Genomic DNA, 26,530 nt, shown 5'->3' with positions numbered 1-26,530 from the left:
ACCGATAAAAGGATTCTAACTCTTCCTGTGTTATTGCATACACATTGCTCTCTGCATGTTGAACTGGTTCCTGTGATTCATGCTGCTGAGTTGCCCACTTGACATTTCCAAACCCAGTTTTCCAAAAACTGTGTTTTAGAAATTACTTTCCTTCTGGGCTTGGGAGATGTGTCTTCAGTCAAGGATAAATTCTTCATGGTTTGCATAAAGGTCAAAGCAGTAAAGCCAAATTGTTTTTAAGAAAAATATATGCTTATTTTATTAACAGAGGAGATGAAAATTTATGAGAGCGAAATTCACACTGGTTATTTAGAGAATTCTGAAATAACAGCTTCCCACCCACTCACATGGGAGGGGGAAAAAGCTATGAAAGAAGAGATGCACTTTCAGGCTTCAGAAGATTTCAAGTTTGTGTGCAAAAGGACAAATCATTACTGTTTTCTTGGCAAAAAGCCGTCCTGCTTACCGGCTGGTGATTATGGGGTGATGTAAGTCATATTAGTTATATTTTATAACATTATTTTGTTTGCACCAGTCTATTCTGAAACTGCCTGCCAGCTCAATAAAGTAATATTTTTGCTTATCTTTGAGTTGTGTTGCCTTGTCTGTCATTGTAAAGAAAACACCTTGCTCTGCCTCGGCATGAGGGGAGTGTAGGTTGTTACATGGACATGATAGAGGTTTACAAGATAATGCATGGGATGGAGAAAGCAGAGAAAGAAGTACTTTTCTCCCTTTCTCACAGTACAAGAACTCAATGAACTTGATGAGCAGTCAGGTTAAAACGGATAAAAGGAAGTACTTCTTCACCCAAAGGGTGATTAACATGTGGAATTCACTGCCACAGGAGGTGGTGGCGGCTACAAGCATAGCCAGCTTCAAGAGGGGGTTAGAAAAAAATATGGAGCAGAGGTCCATCAGTGGCTTTTAGCCACAGTGTGTGTGTGTGTATATATATTTTGGCCACTGTGTGACACAGAGTGTTGGACTGGATGAGCCATTGGCCTGATCCAACATGGCTTCTCTTATGTTCTTAAATGAAAATCAAACTTTAATGGATACTAGTTTAGTGCTAATATCAGACCAACATTTTACTTACAGATGAGCAAAATTAGGCCAAAAAGATGACTAAATGGCGATTACACATTGCAGACTCAAGGCCCCTCCAAATAATAAAGCAAGTTAAATTAACTTATTTCTTCCTGCTGTTTCAAGCTATTTTCCACTGGTTTTTTGGTGTCTGGCTTTAACGTTCCAAATTCTTCTTTTGTGTGTGTGCAAATAATATAAACAAGAAGCCTTCCCAAAGATCTTCCTAATCTATAATTGTTATTACTAGACAATACTTTATAACAGGGGTGGCCAACAGTAGCTCTCCAGATGTTTTTTGCCTACAACTCCCATCAGCCCCAGCCATTGGCCATGCTGGCTGGGGCTGATGGGAGTTGTAGGCAAAAAACATCTGGAGAGCTACCATTGGCCACCCCTGCTTTATAAACATTTATGTCGTTAAAGGCTGGAGTGGATAATCATTGCGTACACTTTGGTCCTATGATTTTTATGACTTCAACTCTCTAGGCATTTTCTGTCTAGGACCTTTTACCATTTCACTTTCAGTCATATGCTCAGCTATTTTTTGCTGCTCAGTGTTATTTGTTGCAGGGCTCCAGCTGGCTTCCATTTCCTTTCTGATGTGTGTCAGAGGCTGCTGAGTAAAATTATGCAAAGGGTAGTGATAGGCGAGTAGGAGCTCATTTTCACGGAACCCTGGGAATCTTTTCTAATATATTATCTGGCTCCAACTGGGGCATAGGAATAAGCAAGCTAGCTGAAAATGAATTTAGAAAAGAAAATTAGTGGCCTTTCCTGTGACATGAAAGTATGGAAACACATCATGGATGGAGCTCATAAGAACATAAGAGAAGCCATGTTGGATCAGGCCAACGGCCCATCAAGTCCAACACTCTGTGTCACACAGTGGCAAAAAATGTTATATACACACATACACTGTGGCTAATAGCCACTGATGGACCTGTGCTCCATACACTGTGGCTAATAGCCACTGATGCACCTGTGCTCCATATTTTTATCTAAACCCCTCTTGAAGGTGGCTATACTTGTGGCCGCCACCACCTCCTGTGGCAGTGAATTCCACATGTTAATCACCCTTTGGGAGAAGAAGTACTTCCTTTTATCCGTCTTAACCTGTCTGCTCAGCAATTTCATCGAATGCCCACGAGTTCTTGTATTGTGAGAAAGGGAGAAAAGTACTTCTTTCTCTACTTTCTCCATTCCATGCATTATCTTGTAAACCTCTATCATGTCACCCCGCAGTCGACGTTTCTCCAAGCTAAAGAGTCCCAAGCGTTTCAACCTTTCTTCATAGGGAAAGTGCTCCAGCCCTTTAATCATTCTAGTTGCCCTTCTCTGCACCTTCTCTAAAGCTATAATATCCTTTTTGAGGTGCGGCGACCAGAACTGCACACAGTACTCCAAATGAGACCGCACCATCGATTTATACAGGGGCATTATGATACTGGCTGATTTGTTTTCAATTCCCTTCCTAATAATTCCCAGCATGGCATTGGCCTTTTTTATTGCAAACGCACACTGTCTTGACACTTTCAGTGAGTTATCTATCATGACCCCAAGATCTCTCTCTTGATCAGTCTCTGCCAGTTCACACCCCATCAACTTGTATTTGTAGCTGGGATTCTTAGCCCCAATGTGCATTACTTTGCACTTGGCCACATTGAACCGCATCTGCCACGTTGACGCCCACTCACCCAGCCTCAACAGATCCCTTTGGAGTTCCTCACAATCCTCTCTGGTTCTCACCACCCTGAACAATTTAGTGTCATCCGCAAACTTGGCCACTTCACTGCTCACTCCGAACTCTAAATCATTTATGAACAAGTTAAAAAGCATGGGACCCAGTACCGAGCCCTGCGGCACCCCACTGCTTACCGTCCTCCACTGCGAAGACTGCCCATTTATACTCACTCTCTGCTTCCTATTACTCAGCCAGTTTTTGATCCACAAGAGGACCTGTCCTTTTACTCCATGATTCTCAAGCTTTCTAAGGAGCCTTTGATGAGGAACTTTATCAAAAGCTTTCTGGAAGTCAAGGTAAACAACATCTATCGGGTCTCCTTTGTCCACATGTTTGTTCACCCCCTCAAAGAAATGCAACAGGTTAGTGAGGCAAGATCTTCCCTTGCAGAACCCATGCTGAGTCTTCCTCAATAACCCGTGTTCATCAATGTGCCTACTCATTCTGTCCTTGATAATGGTTTCTACCAACTTTCCCGGTATTGAAGTCAGACTGACTGGCCTGTAGTTTCCCGGATCTCCTCTGGAACCTTTTTTAAAGATGGGGGTGACATTTGCTACCTTCCAGTCCTCAGGAATGGAGGCAGATTCTTCTTTCGGGAAAGAAAACTCAGATTTTCAGATGCTACCAGACAGTTTGTGCTACAGTCTAAAATTACATGCCACTAGTCTGGAAGTAAAGCACTGCATGGGGAATCACTGCTTTGAAACTAGGAGAATAAAGTAGGAGAGAATACACTGGATGGACTAGGTCTACAAAAACCAAGACTTACCAGGAAGCCCCAAGATTCCTGGACCTTGCAGTTTAGGCTTTCTTCACAACTCCAAAGGATTGTCTGTACTTGGAAATGCCAGATGGAAAAAGAGGTAGAGGGAGAAGGAGAAGGCAAAATTAAGGGATGGATAGGGGGCTTGAAATATGGATGGAAATACTGGTGTTTTTTTTAAACCCTACCCAGTCCCCAAAAGAAGCAGCGTGGTGGATGTTTCTCCATATGTGCTGCACTCAAGCTCATTCGGAAGGCTGGCAGCAGAGATAAGCATCCAGGAAGACATCTGCAACCAGCTGGGGCTGGATGTATATTAACATTAAACTATTTAGAACTTCTAATAAATCGTCTCAGTACAATTCTCACTTTACTAGGACAGGCCACAGTACATGGATTGCCTAATAAGAGAGCTCATTGATTAGATGGTAATTAATACAAATGGGTAAAGAACATCCAGCATGCTAAGTATGCCTCCCATGCCTATTCCCTTTACTTGATACTATCTATTTCTTCTTGCTTTGACTTGATCTGAAACTTGCCATTCATGATTACAGGGGCAGTTCTGAATTAATAGACAATGCAAGCCAGACAGATTGATATAGGGAAAACACAACAGAAGACGACTGGTTCAATTTACTTTCTGTAACCAATACATCTACACATACTTATATCTTCTAAGTATTATTAAAATCCTGGAATTTTACAGCTAGCCATCAGTAAAAATTGTGACATACTTTAACTGTAAACAGCTGGAAATTAGATAAGACCAAGAAATAAATAAAAGTGCTTTAGACTTAATCAGACTATTGAGCATTCTTGCTCATCACTATCTATTCCAAGTGGCGGCAGTCTTCAGGTAGACCTCTTGCTGAGACCTATCAGAGGTTCTTTTACTGGAGATGCTGGGACCTTTAATACAAAACAAATGTTTCACTACTGAGTTAGAGGCTCGCCCTTACGTAGTTAAAAGAGACTGGCTTCAGTTTCCTTCCATTAAAAGGAATATGGGTAACCAGTTCTAGACAGTACAATAAACCCTAATGAAGAGGATAACATAGCTAGGGTTGATTAGCTCCATCTAGAGGTTACTGTTTGCAGTTCATGAGTCTGATTAAATGGGTTCTGGCTCACAAAAGCCCAACCTCAAGGTACATAGTCATTTTGTCAGCCATTATATTTTTGAAGGAATTGGGAGCAAAGATGAATGTGTCTGAAGAAATTGAATGAAAGGTTCCTGTAATCAGTTATGTAAAACTACCAAACACACAAACATACATACATATATCTGTAAAACTGTCACACAGGACAAATGACATTGGAGTCACTTGACATGCCCTCTGTCATTTGTCATGAAACCCAAAATGTGTGGAACAGCCCATAGTTCCTCTTTGGAAAACATCACTAATGAAATATGCATCTGGCTTCTTACGTTTTTATTGTACAAATCCAACCCTGCTGTACATACGTAAATAAGACAAAACACACCTTCCACAACTACAAAGGAAATACAAGTTTTATATACTTTTAACAGACAATATATACATTTAGTGGTGGAAAAAAGAGTATGTAGGCAAGTTTAAGGAATCACAAAAAGCAGTTTAAAAATAATGAACAAGGTCTTGTCATTTGCTTTTTCACAATACAGTTGTCCATTGAATGCTGTACCACAGGCCTTTATGTCCCAAAGCTACCGCCTGATGCTTAATAGCCATATTTTGCATTCAGATGAGTTCTACCATCACCACTTTGACCTGGTCGAAAAACAGGGGAAAAGTAATTTTATACTTCTGTTCACACTAAGAAATTAAAACTTCCTATGCTCTTTGAATGTGTGGGACATACTTAAGAGGAATAAACCTGAAATAAGCCTTGCTTCAAGTCTCCATGTCAGAAGCAAGACCACTAACATAGATGAGTATGAGTCCATTGTTCTACTGCTTACAGCTACCCATCAGGCTCTATAGATTAATAGGGTTTTAAAAAAAATCCTTGGCTCTCTTATTTGAAAGTCCCTCTCTAAAGAAAGTCCTCAAACTCTGTCCTAGCTTTTTAGGAAACAGGAAAGCAAGTGTTTGGTAAGTAAGGTTGCTGCTATACCATAGTATGTTAAGATCACAAGAATATCAAGTTAATTTTTGATAAAGAAAAAATACTACATATTACCCTCAGGTGGCATCCACACACAGTAGTCTGGGTCATTTTCTGGATATTGTGAGGACACCGTTTGTTGAACCTGCACAAAAATGTGAACTGTTGAATGATTGTTAACACTGTTTTTAGGGTATACTGAGCTGCTAGTAAAAAAATAACAACTCTTAAAGCTATAGTACAAGTGGAAGAGAACAAAGTTCAAGGCAGGAACAGAGGCTGAAGAATTCCAAATTCAAATCTACAGAATTCAAAATAAAGGCAGTAATAATTTACAAGATGCCCAAAGATGATTAACTTTTCTATAAACCCATATTATAAAATACCCATTTTGGATTTTGACTTGAGAGATTTTACTAACAGAAAAGGGTTAGGATAGATCACTTAGGGGAATAAGCTCAGATTATTTTCAAACATACTGAGTTATGATATGACTAAGAGTAAGGCCCATTGTGAAGAAAAATACAATGGGCTCTAGAAAGAGGCTCTGAGCAAGTGCTCACCACCTTGCTGTTTTCCCATCCACCCAAGTGAAGGCATTAATTCCCCCCCACACACACACACACACTTCAAGGGGAGGTGATCTCTGCTATCTGGAAGTTCCTAACCTGGAGTTGGCAACCTTGCAGCCTCTAAGAAAAAGGACAGTCTTTCTTCACAGTGTGTTTGTATGGGAGGGGTAACCAAAGCAGCTGACATCATTGTCCTCATTTCTCTCCCCCCCCCCCGCACCTTTGATCTGAATAACCCTGTGAGGCTTCTTCTCAGGCAATCATCTTGGGGCGAGGCTGAGGGGAGGGGGAGAGAGGGAGCAAAAGACAGTAAAGGTTGGACAGCCATATCCTCTGAGGCACTGCCAGGCTCCCTGACTATTACAGTGGCCTTCAGAGGCTATGTGTGCTGGGAGGTTGTCTGTGTGAGCTGTTGACAGGGCCTTTCATGAGGCCACAGGAGCTTTGCAGCCCTTTCTGAAGCCAGTTGACAGAGAAGAGCTAAGAAATGTGGCTGTCTTTGAGGCAAGACTACTTCTGGCAGTGTGTTCAACATTCCTGGGCCTGCAGGAGGTGGGGGCAAGGGAGTCAGCCAATGGGAGGCCAGAGGTGGTTGATCGATGTTTGATGGGCCAACAGTGTGCTCCCACAGTAACTGCCAGAATCAGCTTTGCTGGCTGGCAAGAGCCACTTGGGCTGGAGAGAGGAGCAGACTCAGCCAATGGCATGCAAGTACTCTTGATTGATAGTTTGATGGGCCAAAGGCTTGTGCCATATAGTACCATTGAGCCCCAACAAATCAGGATGATCAGAATTGCCAGCATGCCTGGAGAATTATTTATAATAGATAACAGGTTTTTTTCCTTTTTTATTTAAGAAAATTCTTGTAAATTCTCATATTTTAAATTCTGCATACAGTAAAGGATCTCAGACTTTCCTGCTGATAAACTATCCTTGTTCTAGCTGCCAATTAGCAAGTTGATTATCTAATAAAGCATTTGTTAAGAACATTAGGGCAAGGCCTCCAAATCCACCTCCTTTCTTTTTGGAAAAAATGAAATCTACGGACAAGAAATAAAATGTACAGCAGCCTAGCAATAGTGGCCAATAGCCCATTTACCCCATCAGTTGTCCCATACAGATGGGATAGTTGAACAACATTTCTTTATTATCAGTGAAAGGTGCAAAGCTTAAAAATAGGCCAGTGTTGCAGATTCCTTCCAATATGTCTGGTTTGCAACTAACTGTATAAGCTTCTAGAAGCTTTTTATAAGCAGTTCTTGAATATAAACAAATGGCTCTTTTCAAATAAATGTAACTGTTTCATTCTGTAGTAGCAGCACACTGCACCTGTGTTGTTTAGCGTCATATCTTAATATACACATCTTGCAACTGACCAGCAAACGAGACTCACGATTTGTAAAGGATCTGCAAACTATGATTAGTACTACCTGGTGGTACAGCATGAAGAAGAAAAAGAAGAAATTGGCTTTATGCTCTGCTTTTCACTGGGAGTCTCAGAGCAGCTTACAATCACATTCCCTTCCTCTCCTCACAACAGACATCCTGTGAGGTAGGTAGGGTTGAGAGAGTTCTCAGAGAGCTGAGACTGACTCAAGGTCACCCAGCTGGCTGCATGTGGAGGAGTGGGGAATCAAACATGGTTCTCCAGATTAAGAGTCTGCTGCTCCTAACCGCTATACCAAACTGCTCTCATATGAAGCCATAATGAAACATTATACCAACATTATACCCTGCCCTTTTCTCTGAATCAGAGTCTCAAAGTAGCTTATAATCTCCTTTATCATCTTCCCCCAGGACACCTTGTGAGATAGGTGGGGCTGAGAGAGCTCTCACAGAAGCTGCCCTTTCAAGGACAACTCCTATGAGAGCTATGGCTGACCCAAGGCCATTTCAGCAGCTGCAAGTGGAGGAGTGGGAAATCAAACACAGTTCTCCCAGATAAGAGTCCACATGCTTAACCACTACACCAAACTGGCTTGCTTGGGAACCCCTAAAGACTGGAGTTCTGAGAGAAGCTGAAAGAAGGCAAGCCACTCTGACAGTTTACATGTATAATTTAAAAGCTCAAATCCTAGCTTGGATTCTCAACTATGGTTAGTACAAACCATGGTTTGTTATTATAATGCCTGCATTGATTCCACTGGATCAGCTTCATCAGAAATGCTAACCTCCAACTGTTCTCTCTCTCTTCTTCTCTGTAATATGCACATAACACTATAGCCTAAAAATAAAGGATCTTGGAGGACTTCCACCAGTTTTATGATTTTTAGTTCAAATTACTTACCCTACTGGCAGCATTAGCTTTCTTGTTCTTGGACTTCTCTGCGGGCTTCTCAGATGCTAAGGGAAAGATAAAAGGAACAGTGAGTTACCACTACTACTAACTCTTAATTCTAGAAGAAAACTTGTCAAATGAGTTCCAGGTAAAATATACTCCCTGGAAAAATAATGCAGCCCAGAAAACTATCAAGGTACAGTGCCTCCTCCATCACCAACCACCTGAAATGTTCCTGCCAAGGTGAACTCATGCCAGAAATTTAATGTGAATTGGAGACAGAGCTGCCGCACTACCATCTGTCTGAAAATATTTTCAGGAAGGGGGAAAAATGACTGGGCAATATTGAGATAAGCATCTACTTTGTTTCCTGTCAGAATTTCTAAGTTAAGTTTCCACCAATTACAAAGAATCAAATTATGTACCACATCTATTCCCCTGCTTTTACAATTACTTGTTTTTAATAGAAAGGATTTATGATTTAAACAGGATTTAAACAAAATATCACTTAGAAGCTTTCCACTCCAGCAATCTAAATAGACAGAGTTTTAAAATATTGATTCAAATCTTGTAATATAATAGGCTGAAGCCTATTTATTCTTTTTAAATTATGCCGAGACCAGAAAATGATTTCAGCTTTCATTTTTCTGTAGTGCTTTCTCACCCCTCACCCCAACCTTGTGTTGACCTACACAGTGTCTTGGGATGAGGCTGCTTGGAACACTACTTGCCTTGCAACTTCTTTTGCAATGCATCACCTGGGGAGCTGCTCTCTAGTACTGTTTCATCTTCACTCAGAAACTCAGACAGAGGCCTTATTTCTGTAAAACAGGACCCCAGAGGTTTAGCTAACCCAATCTCTTAATGGGCATGCGACAAATGGACAAATTCTGATCAAGTCAAGAAAGAAAAGTTCAGATGAACTGGAAAAGGCTTTGGATGAAATATTCCTACTTGTAGTGAATATAACTATCATCCCCTCTCAGTGTTTCATAATCTATAATCAACAGTTATTTAAGGAAGCAAAAAACAGCAGCAAGGATCTTTATCACCAGCATAGACTTCCTAAGCATGCTGAAATGATACACAGTCAGACATCACCCCAAGCCAGTTCACATATGGCCTGAGACCAGGAGTGGCCAAACTGCAGCTCGGGAGCTACATGTGGCTCTTTCACATATATTGTGTGGCTCTCGAAGCCCCCACTGCCCCATCAGCCAGCTTGGAGAAAGCATTTGTCTCTTTAAAACACTTCTCTAAGCCAAGCCAACTGGCAGCTTGGAGAATGCATTTAAAGTTAAAGTTTCTTTCTTTCTACCTCTCCCTTCCCCCATCTATTTGCCTTCCTTCCTGTCTTGCAACTCTCAAACACCTGACATTAATGTCTTGTGGCTCTCAAACATCTGACTTTATTCTATGCGGCTCTTACATTAAGCAAGTTTGGCCAAGCCTGTCTTAGACCATAACAAACACTTTTGCTAGTTCAGATTAGTACATTCATGCTAGATATTGGTCACCAAAAGAAGAAACAGGTGGTTAAGCTGAAAGGAGAGGAATATAGGAGAATCCCCCTCTCCTCCAAGAACAACTCTTAGCAGTTTTCTAGATCACTTGCTCCAGACCTATAAACATTAAGCTCAAAGTAGAATGAATGACATGTTCTGTACCCAATATGCATCTCTACAAGGAACAAAGCTCTAGACTTGCAGAGCTATTAGAACAAGTCTTGGCTGTCACTAGACAACTACTAGCACCACACTCAAAGGTTGTAGTGAAAAAACAAGTCCTGCTCAGTGCACACCTCCTGTCTGAGATGGGTTTGCTGCCTGCATGTTAACAGGATCTTTCAACAGCAGTGCTGAGATAATGGAACTAGGGTAGATTGCTTGGCCTTTAGATGCCAGTACATGATTGTTGTCATTCTGAGTGCATTTGCTATCTGAGTGGTACTTCTCATGGTGTTTTGTTATCCTTAGTGTTCAATTTAATGTCGAATTGTTAGGCAACTTGAAGATTCTATTTCACAAGGTGGGATTATAAACTAGTAAAACAAGTAAATGAGATCTTACCAGCCCACAGAACTTCATTTAAAATGCAAGAAAATGGAAAATGTAAGAATAATTTACCCTCAGGAATTAACTTTGTATCTTTGTTGCTGTGTGAATAAGATCCAGGAGGGAGACTTTTTGGTTGGAGTGCTTGTTGTGGCACAGTTTTCATCTCTGGTTTTTGTGTGCCTTGTTTTGCCGCCTTAATTTCTGCTTCCTCCTCCTCCTCCTCCTCCTCCTCCTCTTCATCCTTCATATTTAATAGGTTTACAGGAATATCTGGTCGCTTCACAGGTAGCTTCTAGGAGTCAAACAGAAATAGCAATAAACATCATTGTTTAACAGGAGCTGCCATATGTAAATAAGGAACAGAATATTGCATACTATTTGGCAATTCAGAGATGGGACAGTGATAAAATGCTTGCTGGATCAATACAATAATCAACAGCATAAACAGGCTCTCTGAATAAGAGAAAAATTACTTGTCTGTTTGAAGACTATGACCACTCCTTGAGGAAATACATTCCTATGATGGACAGGAATTATGTTGTGGGAGTGCAGGTTCAAGAGCTGAGAGCATGAGACCGTGGACAAAGTGTTCTGCATGCAAGCTTGTTAGTGTTATCAGAGAAAGCATGCTGGTTGATTAATGTACGCAGGTGCCGGTTGTTGCTAGGCAGAATAAGTACGGTGATTAATTGGCTGATGCGGGTGGAATGTTGTGATGTCATGTTGTTAACAAAAGCAGGTGCGGACATAGCAAGGGAGGAGTCTTCAAGAGGTGACTACTACTGAATCCTTGCTCAACCTCCGTGCGCACTCTTCCTTATCCAGACGTCTCCCTGAGTTTTTATTGCCTTATAAATCTTTCTTTCCGCACCTAAGGTGTCAGAGCTGGTTCTCCGACATTATGTTAACAGAGAAAACTTTGCATTCCCGGATCAATTTATTTAAATATAGCCAAGTGTTTTAGAAGTGGTTCTGCAATGCAAGGGTCAGTCCTACAACCTACTTGTCTTTCAACTTACCCCAACAGTTCCAGTTTTCAATCTGAATTTGCTTCCCCCTTTCATTGCGCCAAACAGGGGCAAAGTTAGCTTTCTAGGCTTGCTCTGAATTCCCAAATCTTGATTCCCAGCCCTACAGAAGATGAGGAAAGATAAAAGAAAAGCACACAAAAAGTTTCAGTGTCAAGTCTTGAGAGCCAGCTGTATTTCAAGACTGCACCTTCCTTTGGGAAACACAAATGCTTGCTCAGCTTTGAAGCTCAGGGCACGGTCTTGGAAAAGATTCACTTTCATGAGGCTGGTGCAGATACCTTGGGGTCACACAACTATGCACTCCCTCCCCACAAGCATGAATCTCACTCCTTTTCATCTTAACCCTAGTTGTATAATGCACTACCACTAAACACAGTTGGCTTGGGTTTCCCATAACTAGGATTTCAAGCTCATTCTTTGGAAGTAGCAAGAGCAACATTTTAATATCACATCACGCCAGATATCTGTTGTCACCTGAATACTATAGTCCGTGTTCTTTTGGTATTCAAAATATCAAAGAGGGCTACAGTTAAAGAATACACAGAAACCCTGGTTATTGTGCTGGACAATCAAGACTCACTGGGATTTCAGCTCAGGCAGTGATGCAGGAGTAACAATCTTAATTAACCCTTTCAAACGTTGTTGTTCTTTCCTCAGTTCAAAGGTCCGCAAGTGAAGCTTTTTACGTGCCACACTGTCTAAGGCACATCCTGATTTTATTTCAGTCATAAATTCATCCAAAGAATCCTGAGTTGCTGACTGCGATTGCACTATAAGAAATATATATAAAAATACATGAATGCCTCAAATTTTAGTGACCAACAAGAAATAGTGGATACCCAAGACAAATACTAGGATTTCTTTTTTTTAAAAAAATGTCAAAATTTGTCTCAATTTCACAGCAATTATAGGCTTCTGAACTTTGAATCATCCTTAAATGATAAATCCACCCACAATTTCTTCAGCAATATACTTTTTCTTCCTTTAAAGACTGGGGATATACTTATTCTTTTAGATCCCTATTTGATTTAATATTGGGAATTTATTACATGTCGGATCAAATTCTGTGTGTGTGCTGGGAACGTAACACAAAAAGGCCTGATTCAGTTGGTTCTTTATGCACATTGTGAGTAGTGCTCTCCATTTAGAGAGACAGTCAACAAGCCCAATACAGAAGGGGGTAAAGATGGTGAGATGAGCAACAGAATTATGTCAAAATGTGTATTATCAGATGGGTATCTTGAAGTTTTATGCATGTTTATATGGAACGTACACTTCTCTCATTAAACAAAATCTGGACAATCATTCTTTTTGATAGAAATGCTTGAAAGAGCTTTGTTCACAGAAGTATTTATATTTTCTGTATAGTTATAATCACATTGTTATATTTGGCTTAGTCTTTTATTTGTGGGAGGAAGCAATAATGCCTGTTAATATTGCTCAATTCTGCAATATGTTTATTCAAAGAAATAACAAACATTACAAATATATTGTCACCAGAATATTAATTAGCCCTCTTTCAATCAAGAGCGCATGCTCTGTGTAGGGAGTTTTGACAGCCCCGCCCCCTCCGTGTATGGAATTTTGGACATATTAATAGTAGAGCAGAACAGAAGCGGATGCCTGAAAATGGATCATTTGGCACCTCTGTTAGGTCAGTTTTAGCTGTAACACTGTTAAATGTTGAGGTGACATGATAGAGGTTTACAAGATAATGCATGGGATGGAGAAAGTAGAGAAAGAAGTACTTTTCTCCCTTTCTCACAATACAAGAACTCGTGGGCATTCGATGAAATTGCTGAGCAGTCAGGTTAAAAAGAAGTACTTCTTCACCCAAAGGGTGATTAACATGTGGAATTCTCTGCCACAGGAGGTGGTGGCAGCTACAAGCATGGACAGCTTCAAGAGGGGGTTAGATAAAAATATGGAGCAGAGGTCCATCAGTGGCTATTAGCCACAGTGTGTATATATATGTGTGTGTGTGTATATACAATTTTTTTGGCCACTGTGTGACACGGAGTGTTGGACTGGATGGGCCATTGGCCTGATCCAACATGGCCTCTCTTATGTTCTTATGAATATTAGACTGGGCTGTGTCTAAAATTCTCTCAACCATCATTCTTTTGTTCAGACAAGTAATGCATTGCTTGAGAATTTAGAATAAAATGCACAGCTGTAAATTAAAGGCAATATGCTCTACTGCAGCTACTTAGTACAGAAGGTAATTGGTTGATCCAGTGCATTTAATCACATGCCCCCTGCATAGTCACTTGATTAACAAATGCATTGTAAGCCCCCCCCTCTATTTTTCCAGGAACTAAATACCACCTGTGCAAAGGTCTCCTGAATGAGCAACTGCAAGCATTTCCTTTGTGTGTGCACACAAGTGTACGTGCAGGTGCAGCAGCATGAGAAAAGACATTTCTGGGCCTTTAAGTAGCATACTGTAATGAAGGTGTGTGTGGAATGGGAACTACAAATGACAATCCTGTTCCACATAAGCTTTGCTTTGGGTGGTGGGCAAATCCCTTACTTCTGCCTTAAGAGACTTTAGCTATACTTTGATATTCCAAGTTCTTAAGAAGCTACAGTACTACAGCAAATCCAATGCAAGATAAAGATGATCAATATGAAAGTAATTTGCTTTTCCGGCACATACATACAGCTAATGTCAAATTGTCCCATCCAGCTTGACTGTCAAACAAAACATTTAAAAGGAGGTTTTTATACAACTGCAGAAAAGTGGAAGGCATTATCCAACTGTTCCATCAAGTAGTCTGTTTAGAAGGATTTAGGAAGCTGTCTGCAAACTGTCCTAACTTCAACATCTACTTAATCTCTAGGGATATATCGCAAAAACCAGTTATTCAGTCTGTCACTCCTTCAGCTTTTCTGGCTCACTACTGTTCTTTAGAGCTGTGAAGTTAAGCGTTCACAAAGTCATGGCTTGAAACCTGTTATAGAAGCTTACATGCAACAGCAGTGAAAGGACTGCCAGATGCTGTGACAACAGTTTATCACTAGCATTTATGTCCCAGTAATCTCTTCCTGCCAGTATGATGAACATGACAGCAATTTAAGAGAAGATAAAAATTTAGTTCCTAGTGATGGCCTAAGCCTAAAGATACTACATTTCTGTTTTACTACTTGAAAGCTGAAAGTGTGTATTATCTCAAGCACTCTTTTAAGTCATTATTCAATTACCTCAGGTTTTTATCCCGAAGCAAAGGGGGGCTCATTTTGGGACACAACATTAAAGTGGGGAAGGAAGAAGCTACCCATGCATGAGAATCACCGTAACAGTAAAGTTCATATATATAATAACACTTCTCCTTCCATTGTCTTTCAATCTCATAGAAAGGTTAGGGCCTCTAAACCAGAATACCTAAAAATAGACCTATAATACCTTACAATATTCTCTTAACAAGCAGCTGGAGGTCTAGTTAAGAGGAATCCAATGTAGATTTTTAGACATCTCCCCTGCCCCACCCCCGGTCTTCTCTGTGCAATGGCGCAAAGCCAGCCTCCTACAGAAATTGTGATGGATCCACAATAGCTGAGTTTTATCTCATATATACTAATAGCCATCAGATAACATATTTAATAGGCATTTCTCGTCATTGGAGAGTCACTTATATTCCTCTCTCCCAACCATTCAACTCTGAATCCTGAGGACAATGGCTGGGAGGGGACTGGAAGGCATTTGATACCAGTAAAGTGTCTCAGAGCCACAGTGGAAGAACTACTAACATTGTGTAGCTATAAAACTTGCAAATCTAATGCATGCAAGTGCAAGAAGGCTGGACCATTTTGTTTGCTTTTCTGCAATTGTCAAAAGAACTGTAAAAATGTTGCATGGCAAATTTTTTGTATCAGGACTGTAACTTTTGTTTAACTATTAAGAGTTTAACCAATACATAAGCATTACAAATCTCAAACTCAAACAGTGTTACTTAACGCAGCAGAATAAATAACGTTTTGTACTTTTAGGAGCTATCACCTTAAATATCCTCCTGCTACATTCTGTCCCAGTATTACAAACATAAGAAACATTAAAAAAACTAAGTTTCTCTGGATTTATCATCCTCTCTAAATATTACAAACCTTAAAAAAATTGTTTTTACAACAGAAGGAATAGTATAATTGGTTTTTCTGACCCCCAAAACATAATTTGACACCAATATGATTATCCTATAAGAATGTGGAAAAAAAGATCTACCACTTTGCAAAATGGAGGTTACAGAAAAAATGGCTCTCTCTACAACTAATATAATACTGTATTTGGCTTTAGTGACCTCAAAAACATATTTTGACACCAACTTGAGCATCCTACTTGAATTTAAAATATCAAAATAAAAATCTGCCATTTTGGAAAGTGGCAGCTACAGTAAAGAATTCCCAAATCGGAACATCTACCCATGAAAATTTTAAAACAGTATCCTGAAACACACACAAAAAATATAATTCTCTATATATTTATTTGCAAGGATCTATTGAGGATCCAGGGCTAAAAACATCATCAAGTATTCAAAGGCCACAACAACATGGGATGGAGAAGGTAGAGAAAGAAGTACTTTTCTCCCTTTCTCACAATACAAGAACTTGTGGGCATTCAATGAAATTGCTGAGCAGTCAGGTTAGAACGGATAAAAGGAGGTACTTCTTCACCCAAAGGGTGATTAACATGTGGAATTCACTGCCACAGGAGGTGGTGGCGGCTACAAGCATAGCCAGCTTCAAGAGGGGGTTAGATAAAAATATGGAGCAGAGGTCCATCAGTGGCTATTAGCCACAGTGTATGTGTGTGTGTGTGTGTGTGTATATATATATATATATAAATTTTGGCCACTGTGTGATACGGAGTGTTGGACTGGATGGGCCATTGGCCTGATCCAACATGGCTTCTCTTATGTTTTTATGTTCTTAACCCAGCCATCAGGTGATAAGTACAGCATTTCTTACACTATCAGCATTTCTTACTAACTGCTCAGGTATCATATGCATATCCTCATCCTAACTGAAGTTGTAATGCACAGGCATTCTAACTGTAAGGCTAAAATATTCAGTATAACTTCAGAGTCTGACCTCATTTCTAAGTATTTATAAGATATGTAGATACGTTTTGGGTGGAACTGTGTAAACACAAGATACTTCTGATGAGATCACGGGAAGGAAATCCCTGAGAATTATAGCTGTGACCCTCTGTAAGTCTCTTGAACCTACAGTAGCAGCTTTTAGGGGGTTCAATACGAAAGAAAATGCATGAATGCCCAGATGTTTGCAGCTCTTTGGCTTCCACTTTACGCTTTTTCTCTCGCTATCCTTCTTAAGCTTTAAAAAAATGGCCTTACCTGTTCTTGAAGATTTCAGTTTGTCTGCTATCTCAGAGAGCGCTTTCTCAGTTGCACTTAATTTTGCAACCTACATAAAAAGTAAGGAAGTTGGAAGAATATGCACATTAATTATGGATTTTAAAAAGAAGCCATCTTCTTTTGCCTCCAAATTCTATACGAAAGAGTAATGAAGAATATTTGACACTCTTGATATTTGAGTTTTCTTGGCCTTATGAATCTACAGAACTTTTCCTTTTAACTCTATCATTTTAGTAGACCACTTTGTCATATTCATGAAGAATGCTCTAGCTCATAAAAGTGCATTTGTTCATCTTACATTTGTTAGTCTTTATGGAATGACAAGGCTTTTGTTTGTTGTATGATAAATTAAAAACAGCAAACCCTAAGAAACTTATTACGGAACAGACAACATGTAGAGGAAAAGTGTTATTTCCTCTTATATTTGATAGCACAGGAGAAAGACAGAACAAGTAAAAACAAGACATCTAAAAGAGCAGCCATTGATATACAAGAAACCCCACATTAAAAACAGAAGCAGTTCTAGAGCAGCTACAATATATAAATTTTAGAAAAATAAAGTCTTCTACTGATGCCTACAGGAAAGAATGGCACCATCTGAAAGGAGATATGACTAAGTAAGGTACAACCATAGAAAAAGTTGTGCCATTGAACCCCAGAGGTGAGGGGCACCAAGAGTAAAACTTCAGATCATGACCAGATCAGGTGGGTTCATAAGGAAGCAGTTCATCTTTCAGATACCCTAGTTCAGGCGTGGCCAAACTGCAGCTCCGGAGCCACATGAGGCTCTTTCACACATAATGTGCAGCTCTTGCAGGCCAAGGAGAACCTTAATGCAGGCTTACTCACAAGTAAGCATGCTTAGCATCAGGACCTCAGTCAGCCTCTGAACGCTGCCCCATAGGTAGGTGACTATTTCTACCATGTATGAAGCGGGGAAGGAGGGGGAAGTAGGTAGGCTTGCAAGCTCTTCTCCACCACTACAGAAGTCACCTGGAGATCTAGAGTGGAGAAAGAGTGCAAGAGCCAAGGCAGCCACTGGAAGGAAGAATGGAATTAAAGAGGGCAGTGCAGGGTCCCCTCTTAGTTTAATAGCTCTTGTAGGAGCTGTATTTACTAACCTTGGTGTCAAGGCAAAGAGAGATGCATAATGATGAAAATGGTGGTCATTGTTTTATATGGTACATGTGTTTCCTTCTCTCACTGGTGCCAAAAAATAATTCCTTAACAGACACACAAAGTGTAGTGCCAGGGTAAGTTTTAAATTGACTTACGTTTCCCAGGATATCTCCCTTTCTACTGTAGTCTCAGAGTGGAGCCATCAGCTGCAGGGTATCAAGCCCTGATGGCCAATTTAGAGGCTGGTGGGTTAGAAAAATGAGAGTTTTCCTCCTAGTCTTAAGCCTTTGTCTACTTGCTGAGGCAAGGAGTGGCAGTGACCTAAGGGTCGGCAAGAATATTTTGGAACCCTGGTGGACTGGGTTGGACCATCCCACGAGGAAGTGCCTGAGGGACTCTGGAGCGTTTTGGTTTCTTACAATCGACCTGAGGGTTGAGGTATTAGCTAGCTTTGAAGCTTTTGTTATTTTTAATTACATTGTTTTGGGGGATTACCTGCACGGTTAAAATAAAACTTCGTTTAAACCTTTTGTTGTTGTCAGTGGCTTGCAAGGTACCAGTGCCTATTGGCCCTACTTAAGAGAAGGTGAATGCCTTAACCATATTTTGGTTAGTTGGAGACTGTTGAGCCCTTAGGGGAAACTAGGGTGGATTGGGCCCTGTAAAATAAACCAATCTGGTGGCAGCAACCTAGGGGAAGGTGGAAGAGCTTGGCCTCCCTGTTATTAAACGTATGTGCCCTGGCAGTAAGTCCTTAAGCTGGCCTCCTCACAGGGAGCTGGGAGGTGGCTAGAGGGACCCCTGGGCAGCACACAAAGCATTTCCCCTGTGCTAGTTTTGGGGGGGCTGTTATTCCCAGCTTTTGTTTTTAAAAAGGTCTCCTAGCATGGTTGTGTTGTACAGTGCATAATTACACATTTTATCTATCTGTGCAAAGAAAGTATTAAGTTTTAATAAATGTGTGTGTGTAATATTTGTCCATGACTTGTGGCTCTGAAACATCTGATGTTTATTTTATGTGGCTCTTACACTAATCAAGTTTTGCCACCCCTGCCCTAGTTTAAAGCTGGCGTTAAATCCAAAACTTTCACTTTGGGATAGCTGAATGTGTTCTTACCAATGAATCATATGTTTCTGGTTTCTCATCTATCTTCCCGGCTTTCTTCATTCTGTTTAACCTTTTCTGTTCAATAACTCCTGTCCGATCAAGGAATGTGTCATCATCGCTATCATAGAAGTCTTCCTCTTCCCAATTCTTTGCTTTTCTTTTTCGTGACACTAGGGAGAATCAAATGACAAAAAGGTATGGCAGCAAAAGGCTGGACAATACCTTGTAACCAATAGCACACAGGACTCTTTACTACCTTGAAACCAATAATCTCTCTGCATTTCCTGGTTTAATGACCCTGTCTAACCTACTTACCACTATTCTGAAAACAGCTGAATACACACTGGAAGCACAAGTATGACATTACCACAGTGGGTGTTCACAGAATAAAATAGGCTAGCTCCCATGCATGCTACTGGCCCCTGGTCCATGACAAATGCTGGTCCATGCCCATCCCTAGTTAAAGCCAGTTCTGACAGGCCTCAAGGACAAAGCAGTTGAACCTACCAGCCTCTTGCCGCAGCACACCCCTAGCATCCAATATCCTGCAAGCTTCCAGAGCACACTGGATCATTGCTTCTTTTTTCTTCCCAGAATGAACAGCCTCTGCCACAAGCTGCTTCCCTGAAACATCATCTATGGGTAGCCTGTTCAATTTGGAAGGATACAGTAGAAAGCAAAGTCAATAGTGGCCTGAAATCTGTGCTTAGCTTACACATATGCATACTCCTGAGAACTACTCTTCCAAATTGTCTCAAACTCATTGGATGCAAAGCAGTTCAACATTAGTTTCTATACGATCGGTAAAAAAAATATTATAGATAAGAGAAAGTCAAAAGGAAATTAAAAAAAAATCAGCATAAGAAACACCTCTCACTTTTAGAGAATTAGTGCACCCTGAGCACAGGAGATCTTTAATATGTATTAAATATAGCAGTCTAAGAAACAAAGAGTTCCTCGAAACACCACAAAATGTGCAGAATCTCAGTTGTTGTGAAACTGTTTGAAGTTCCAGTGCATAGCTAGCTATCAGCAATAAAATGTTATGTTTCAGAATAGACTAAATAAACAGAAGTCTGGTAACAGGTATGACTATTTACATTTGTTGGAGATGGAAACTGATTCTACAAACGGTAAACGTAGAACAGCTCTGTTCTTTCTTCCTCACCCCTGCAGTCTCCTGCACTCCCTGTAAAGCTCCTCCTGAATGCTGGGGAGCCTTTGGGAACATAGTGGGATGTGGCATGGGGGCTTCAGTGGAAACAGGAAAATGGGAGATATCTTCCCCTTTGTATGAGTTGTTCTGTGAGCTAAACAAATGGTAAAGCCGATTTCAGCCGATTTCCCATCTTTATTTCTCTTCTTATCGCACTCCTCCGTGACCTCTCATTTTGTTTCCAAAAGTTTTCCTTTCACAACAGCATGCACATATTTATTTATCTAAATAAATAAATGATTGCACACACACATTGGAGCAAATTTATTTTTGTTTTTACATCCCACTTTTACCCCAATGGGGATACCACGTGGTTAAAACTGTCTCCTCCATTTTATCCTCACAACAACCCTGCAAGATAGGTTAGGCTGAGAGTTTGTGATTGGCCCAAGGTCACTCAGCAAGCTTCTATGGTACAGCAGAAATGCCATACTGGGTATCCCAGATAACCAAAGTGGTATAGTGTCAAGACTAGGACCTAGAAGACCCAAATTCGAATCCACACTCTGCCATGGTCACTTGCTGGATGACCCTGGGTCAGTCACACACTCTCAGATTAACATACCTCATTGGGTTTTTGTGTGGATAAAATATAGTAGAGGAGAATTATGTGAGGCATCTTGGATCCCCTCTGGGGAGAAAGGTGGGGCATAAATAAATCCTAGCCTTACATGCTAACCATCACACAGCTCATGGGCAAGGTGTGTTTTGTTAATGCCTTCTGTTGACTGGTCACAAGATCCAAGCCATAATTTTTAAAAAAACTGCGACAGAAAGAGCCACTTCTGAAGAGGTTTCTGGATTTGGTGGTCTTTTTTATTTTGAAATTTGGAAACAAACAAATTGCAGTATTTAAGAAATTTATTTTTTTTGGCAAAAGTGATGTTCATTTTTAAGACATTTATTTTATCTTCACTTTTATTAATTATTACTGTAGGAACATTTGGGGCATATAACTCCAGAATTATCTCAAATTCTGACAACACAAATTGTGCTTTGATAAATTGTTCTTAAACCAATCTAGAACTGAATTTGAACACTGCAACTGAAATCTAATAGTACATTTCATAACCACTGATATGAACATAACCTCATACTACCTTCTCCAGCCTCACTGGCTGATAGAAGGTCTTTTAGCTGTATAGCATTGTTTCATACCAAGTATATACAAAGACATACTTCACCCTACAAAGCCAGGTGCCAGTTCCATGGGCATCAAATTCATACTCCAGTTCTTCACCTAGACAGAAAATTGGATGGAGGAATAATGTTAGCATACTTGCACAAATTTGGTTGAATCCAATGAAGCATAAAAGCAACGAATTCATGGACTGTACTTTCCCCCTTTCCCCTGTAGCCTCCAAAAGCCACTTCTTAAGGTAGTTCTTTGGGAAATGCAAGAAGCTGCAGGAGGAAGGAAGGAAGGTTCACTCTTTGAACTTATTCCATTCATGTATGATTGGATCTTACACATTATTATATTAATTTGAAAAGAAGACAACCCTGAATATAAGACAACCCACCTTAAAATGTTATCTGTAAAAAGAACATTGAATATAACTTTAACCTGTATGCAAATGTAAGATGAACACCTCTTTTTTCATTGCATTCCTGGGGGGGGCGGGGGGAACATAGCCCTGCAGTTGCATAAATACTGTAGTATGTGTTTCTCCAATAAAATGGACAGCCTGAATTAAATTTAGTCAGTTACAGATTGACTTCCCAGTTAAATTTTTCTCAAATGCAAGGCAGTAAGGATTCTACATAGTTTATCAACTGAAGTCATTCCTAAATCCATAATTATAATTATTAAGTAATAAACAATTAGTAACAAGTCCTCAAATTTGACTATTACCATAGATATCCAAAACATTTCTAGAAATAATTCAGACAGTTCCACTTGGGACCCATTCAAACAAATCTAAGCTAATACATAAATTCTGGACCAAACTTTTATGCTAGATACTTCTAAGGACCTAGCAAAGTGAAACTTGGTTTCCATAGTGAAGTTGAAATGACCGACTCATTTAAATTGAACCAAGATGTGGGATTCGGTGACCTTGACACCAATACTGCAGTTAAACAGAAGAGCAGCCGATACACTTTTCGACATAAAACCTTGCAACCAAACATCTTTATGCAATACAGAATGAAATATAGAAGGACTGGCATACATAAGTTATTAAACACAATATGTGTGCAGTTGACAGATATCACATATACCTTCTCTGTCAAAAAAACCTTGCAATGCCTTTTTGGGATCTTTCAAATAAAAGGCTTCTTGCTCTTCCTGAAACTCAATCGCAATTGGGTTTTCTTCACCCTCCTCTTCCTCAGCATCTTCCCCTGGAAGATATGTTTAGGTAAAATAGGGAATAAGAACTGGAGTGGAAAGCAGTCAGATGCAAACTCTTATCAGTAACATTTCAGTTGCACATTAAAGGCAAGATCCATCCACATACAGGTGGCACATACCATTACAAGCAATGGCTGGCACACTACTGTGCACATAAACCAGGAAGGAAATACGGCATGCAATTTGCAGGTGAAGATCTAGGCCCATACATCATGCCATGATTGTTAGACCACAGTAAATAGGACTAAGTAAATAAGTTCATGTTTGATATGAAACAAGTGAATGAAATTTATTGCTTATTTTCTATTGCTTACCTATTCAAGAACTAAAAAGTCCTGTGGACTAGAAATGCATAAATTCTGCACTCAGATCTTGAATATCTTATAAAGGACTGTCTATGCATTTTTTAAAGCAATTATGCTTACACATTGGCTAACATAATGCCCCCAAAGAGTAAACACTGATATCTGAGCACTCCACTGATCATATTTACCTTTCAGATTTTAGAGACATAAAACCAGTATTTAATCAATGTCTGCTTCTTTCAGTATAAATTCTTTTAGAAATTTAGAAATTTTCAAAACATATCAATAAATAGTTACAAAATTGTCAAATGTTTATAAAGAGATTAATACACAATTGTAATTTTAAAAAATAAAGTATTACATCAACTATGATTCTCTCCCTGCATTTTAAAGTTCTAATATCTGTAGATCAGCACTACAGCAGAATGTATGTAATAGACACTTGAAGCAAACATAAAATATCTGTGAATGGATGAACTGCCACAACCAGTGTTGCCTTATTAAGCCTTCTGCTTGCTATTCTTTGTTATTTGAATTTGTAGATCTTTATTGTTTTAATATACTAAGAACATAAAAAATGTAAAAAGATGAACATAAATAAGGTGATCTCAGGGCATGCCAGATAAACTATGCCCATGTGTGTACCAACCACAGTGTGTTACTTATTACAAAGAGTATCATCTCTTGCAAACACAGAACTTCTCATTCCATTGTAGTTAAACACATGGATACAGAACAAGCTCTATGAACTTATACCACACAAGTTTCAGTAGTGGAGGCTATAATATAGATCACTCCTCAGAAATTTCTGAAAAGTTTAACAGTTTCTCCAAGCACTCTAAAATATTCTTACCCAATCCCCAAGAGCAACTCAGATCATTACTCCAACTGTTTTCACTTCTCTGTTCATCCTTCTCTTTTTTATCTTCTTCATCAGAATCATCACCCAACATTGTTTTCTCTAATGCTGCCTGTTGCTGCTTGCGCAGTTCTTTTAATTGGGTTACAGTTAATTCTGATTCAGGTTCTTGATCCTCCTCTGGGCCCTGCATCATAAATTAAAGAAATTATATTCTGGGAAAGAATGTTTTTAACTGTACAATCCTAAACACATTTACTCACAAGTAAATTCCACTGGTTTCTTAAAACTGTGTAGACACTCTAATACAATTTACAAGGTACATTGACTAGATGTTGGATATAAACTACCTCCACTTCCTTCACTTTCAATAGGTTGCAGTACAATACAATGCTTTGCTACTAAATGAAAAATTAACCCTTTATCAACTGCTATATGCATTTTAAAAACATATGGAGGGAAGCTGCCAGATAACGGCTGTAGGTATATGTTTTAATTATGATGGAAAATTAAAATGTGGAATGCTAGTACACTGGAACTCTGCAAGATTAGACAGCTCACATTATTGATGTTTCTGACACTAAAAATGCATACATTCTGTTGTTTTCTATATACTTTCTTATATATTTTAAAGGCATCAGTAGGGCATGAATAAGAAGAGGTCCTTAAACCATGTGCATTAATTTAGTCAAACCACAGAAAGAGATTCAGTCCCCTTACATGATAGGACAACAATAATAAACTACATATTATACTGCCTGAAGAGACAGATGTCACACTTAAGCTTCTTGGGCCACCACAGGTGTTTTAATTAGTTAAATGCACAAATCAACAGCTTTTCCAATACATCTATCACTTGCAGTGCACTCAAATCAGTTTGTGTATGTCTCTGTGTGGAATAATTGCTTATTTATGTACTTAATTTATAACCCAGTTTTCTCATTGGCATTCAAGGGAGATTGCACCCCCCCCCCCCCAAACAAACAGAAAATAATTCAGACCGTTTTCGCACACAGCTTACCACGGGGTCACGTTCCTGTTTTCTCTGCAGCGTCTGTCAGATTTCCCATTATCTGAGCCAAAGTTACAGGAAGTGCCGCGGCTTTTGCGTAACAAACGTAAACTGCTAAAACCCAGTTTAACCCAGTTTGCTACACAAAAGCCTGTAACTCCGGCGCAGATAATGGGAAATCCAACAGACGCTGCGGAGAGAACAGGAACGTGACCCCGTGGTAAGCTGTGTGCGAAAACGGTCTCAGTCAACACAACACATCCAGTAAAAATACAATAGAACCAAGATCACAGAAATTAAGAAACACAGACCAAAAACTGTGTTTACATAAACAGTGCCAAGACTGAATTATAAAGCAGTATAGTAAAACTAAAATGATGCACACAATAAGCATTGCAAAAGCCAAAAGTCTACCCTTATATGTATTCCTTTATACCTACTGTATTCCTTTATACCAGCACCCTCCTAGAATGCTATATTGTAGAACCCTTCACTTGCTTTGCACATTCTTCAAAATGACAGAGGTTCAGGAACCTTCCTGACCCCAGTAAGCTGTTCTACAAGACTGGAGCCAGTGTAGAGAATGCAGATTTACAGAAAGTTGCCTATCTTGCTTGTAGGATTGAATGTTCAGAAGGTTTTGCTCAGGTGAGTGAAGCTGTCATGCAAAAGCACAGCAGGAGAGGTAGTCTGACATGTATTTGTAACCAAATACATTAGAGGTTTTGTAGGTGATAGCTAGTATCTCCAGCTGAACTGGCTAACTGATTGGTAAACAACGAAGTGACTGCAAAACGGGTATGATATGCATGCTCCAATATATTGTTATATATTTATCACATCATGCTAAAGTGCCAAAGTGAAGCAGTCCGAAAGCCACATATGTCGTCTCCACCAGAACCAATCCACACACACTGTGACTGACACAGAGTTAAAACTCCAACAAATGCATCGTAGCCGGATGACCCCACACTACCTGACCTGCAACACGAAAAGGCGGCTGCTACCCCCGAAGCGCAAGACGTGGCCAACCCGGACGCGGCAGTAGGTGCAGGGCGGGATGCGTGCTTTGTTGATGAAGGTACCGTGCGCGCTGTCCAAGTCGTAGGCGTAGAGACCGGGCTCGGGGCCCTGTAGTTCCTCCCCGGCAGGCGGCTGCGGGCGGCGCTGAAGCACGGCATGGTGCCGCGACACCGACGGGTGCGCCAGGGAAAGGTCGCAATTTGGGGCGCGTCCTACCGACAGCCAGCTCCGGCCCCCCAGACTCACGTTGCCCAGGATCGCGCCGCCCTTCACCATCTCCAGACTGTAGACCGAAGAGTCTTCTTCTGCCGGGCAACCCCCCCAAGGAGGCTCCTGGTACCGCAGGGGCAGCGCAGGCGGACAAGGGCCCAGAGAAGGACCTCGCGGAGGTCGAAGAGCCGCCTCGGCAGCCTCCTTTTCCCGACTAGGGAATAAAGGTGGGAGAGCCGGCTTCTTAAAATCTTCACCCGCTCCAGCCTCCTCCTCTGTCTCCGCCATCTTAAGCTTCCGTTCCTCAAACCGATCCCCTTAG

At 40.3% G+C, this 26,530-nt stretch overlaps 1 protein-coding gene across 2 annotated transcripts; it reads right to left on the bottom strand.

Annotated features, from left to right (window-relative positions):
* Positions 1-5,020: 5,020 nt before the first annotated feature.
* Positions 5,021-26,530, bottom strand: SLC4A1AP (solute carrier family 4 member 1 adaptor protein). Of its 2 annotated transcripts, XM_060245099.1 has the most exons (14): positions 25,957-26,530; positions 23,958-24,150; positions 22,667-22,789; positions 21,623-21,683; positions 19,735-19,874; positions 19,237-19,397; positions 16,980-17,049; positions 12,209-12,398; positions 11,617-11,728; positions 10,667-10,889; positions 9,272-9,361; positions 8,550-8,605; positions 5,766-5,835; positions 5,021-5,353 (listed from the first exon to the last, which is right to left on the bottom strand). In XM_060245099.1, the coding sequence occupies exons 1-14, from the start codon at positions 26,494-26,496 to the stop codon at positions 5,304-5,306; spliced, it is 2,079 nt and encodes a 692-aa protein (XP_060101082.1). In that variant the 5' UTR covers positions 26,497-26,530; the 3' UTR covers positions 5,021-5,303. The 2 variants fall into 2 exon arrangements, with proteins under 2 accessions (XP_060101082.1, XP_060101072.1); XM_060245089.1 differs by lacking the exons at positions 5,021-5,353; positions 5,766-5,835; positions 8,550-8,605 and having other exon boundaries at positions 9,219-9,354; positions 10,681-10,889.

The sequence above is a fragment of the Heteronotia binoei genome, chromosome 1, assembly GCF_032191835.1.
Source record: "Heteronotia binoei isolate CCM8104 ecotype False Entrance Well chromosome 1, APGP_CSIRO_Hbin_v1, whole genome shotgun sequence".
Lineage (NCBI taxonomy): Eukaryota > Metazoa > Chordata > Lepidosauria > Squamata > Gekkonidae > Heteronotia > Heteronotia binoei.
The sequence above is the reverse complement of the archived record's forward strand: the minus strand, read 5'-3'. Positions and strand labels throughout refer to the sequence as shown.

Excerpts from the sequence above, each read along its gene's own strand:
- SLC4A1AP (XM_060245099.1), bottom strand. The coding sequence starts at position 26,496 with ATGGCGGAGACAGAGGAGGAGGCTGGAGCGGGTGAAGATTTTAAGAAG. Across the intron at positions 19,398-19,734 it reads TGTGCTGCGGCAAGAGGCTG|TGTCACGAAAAAGAAAAGCA; the intron begins GTAGGTTCAACT and ends GATTCTCCCTAG. Across the intron at positions 17,050-19,236 it reads CAGAAACATATGATTCATTG|GTTGCAAAATTAAGTGCAAC; the intron begins GTAAGAACACAT and ends CTTTTTATGTAG.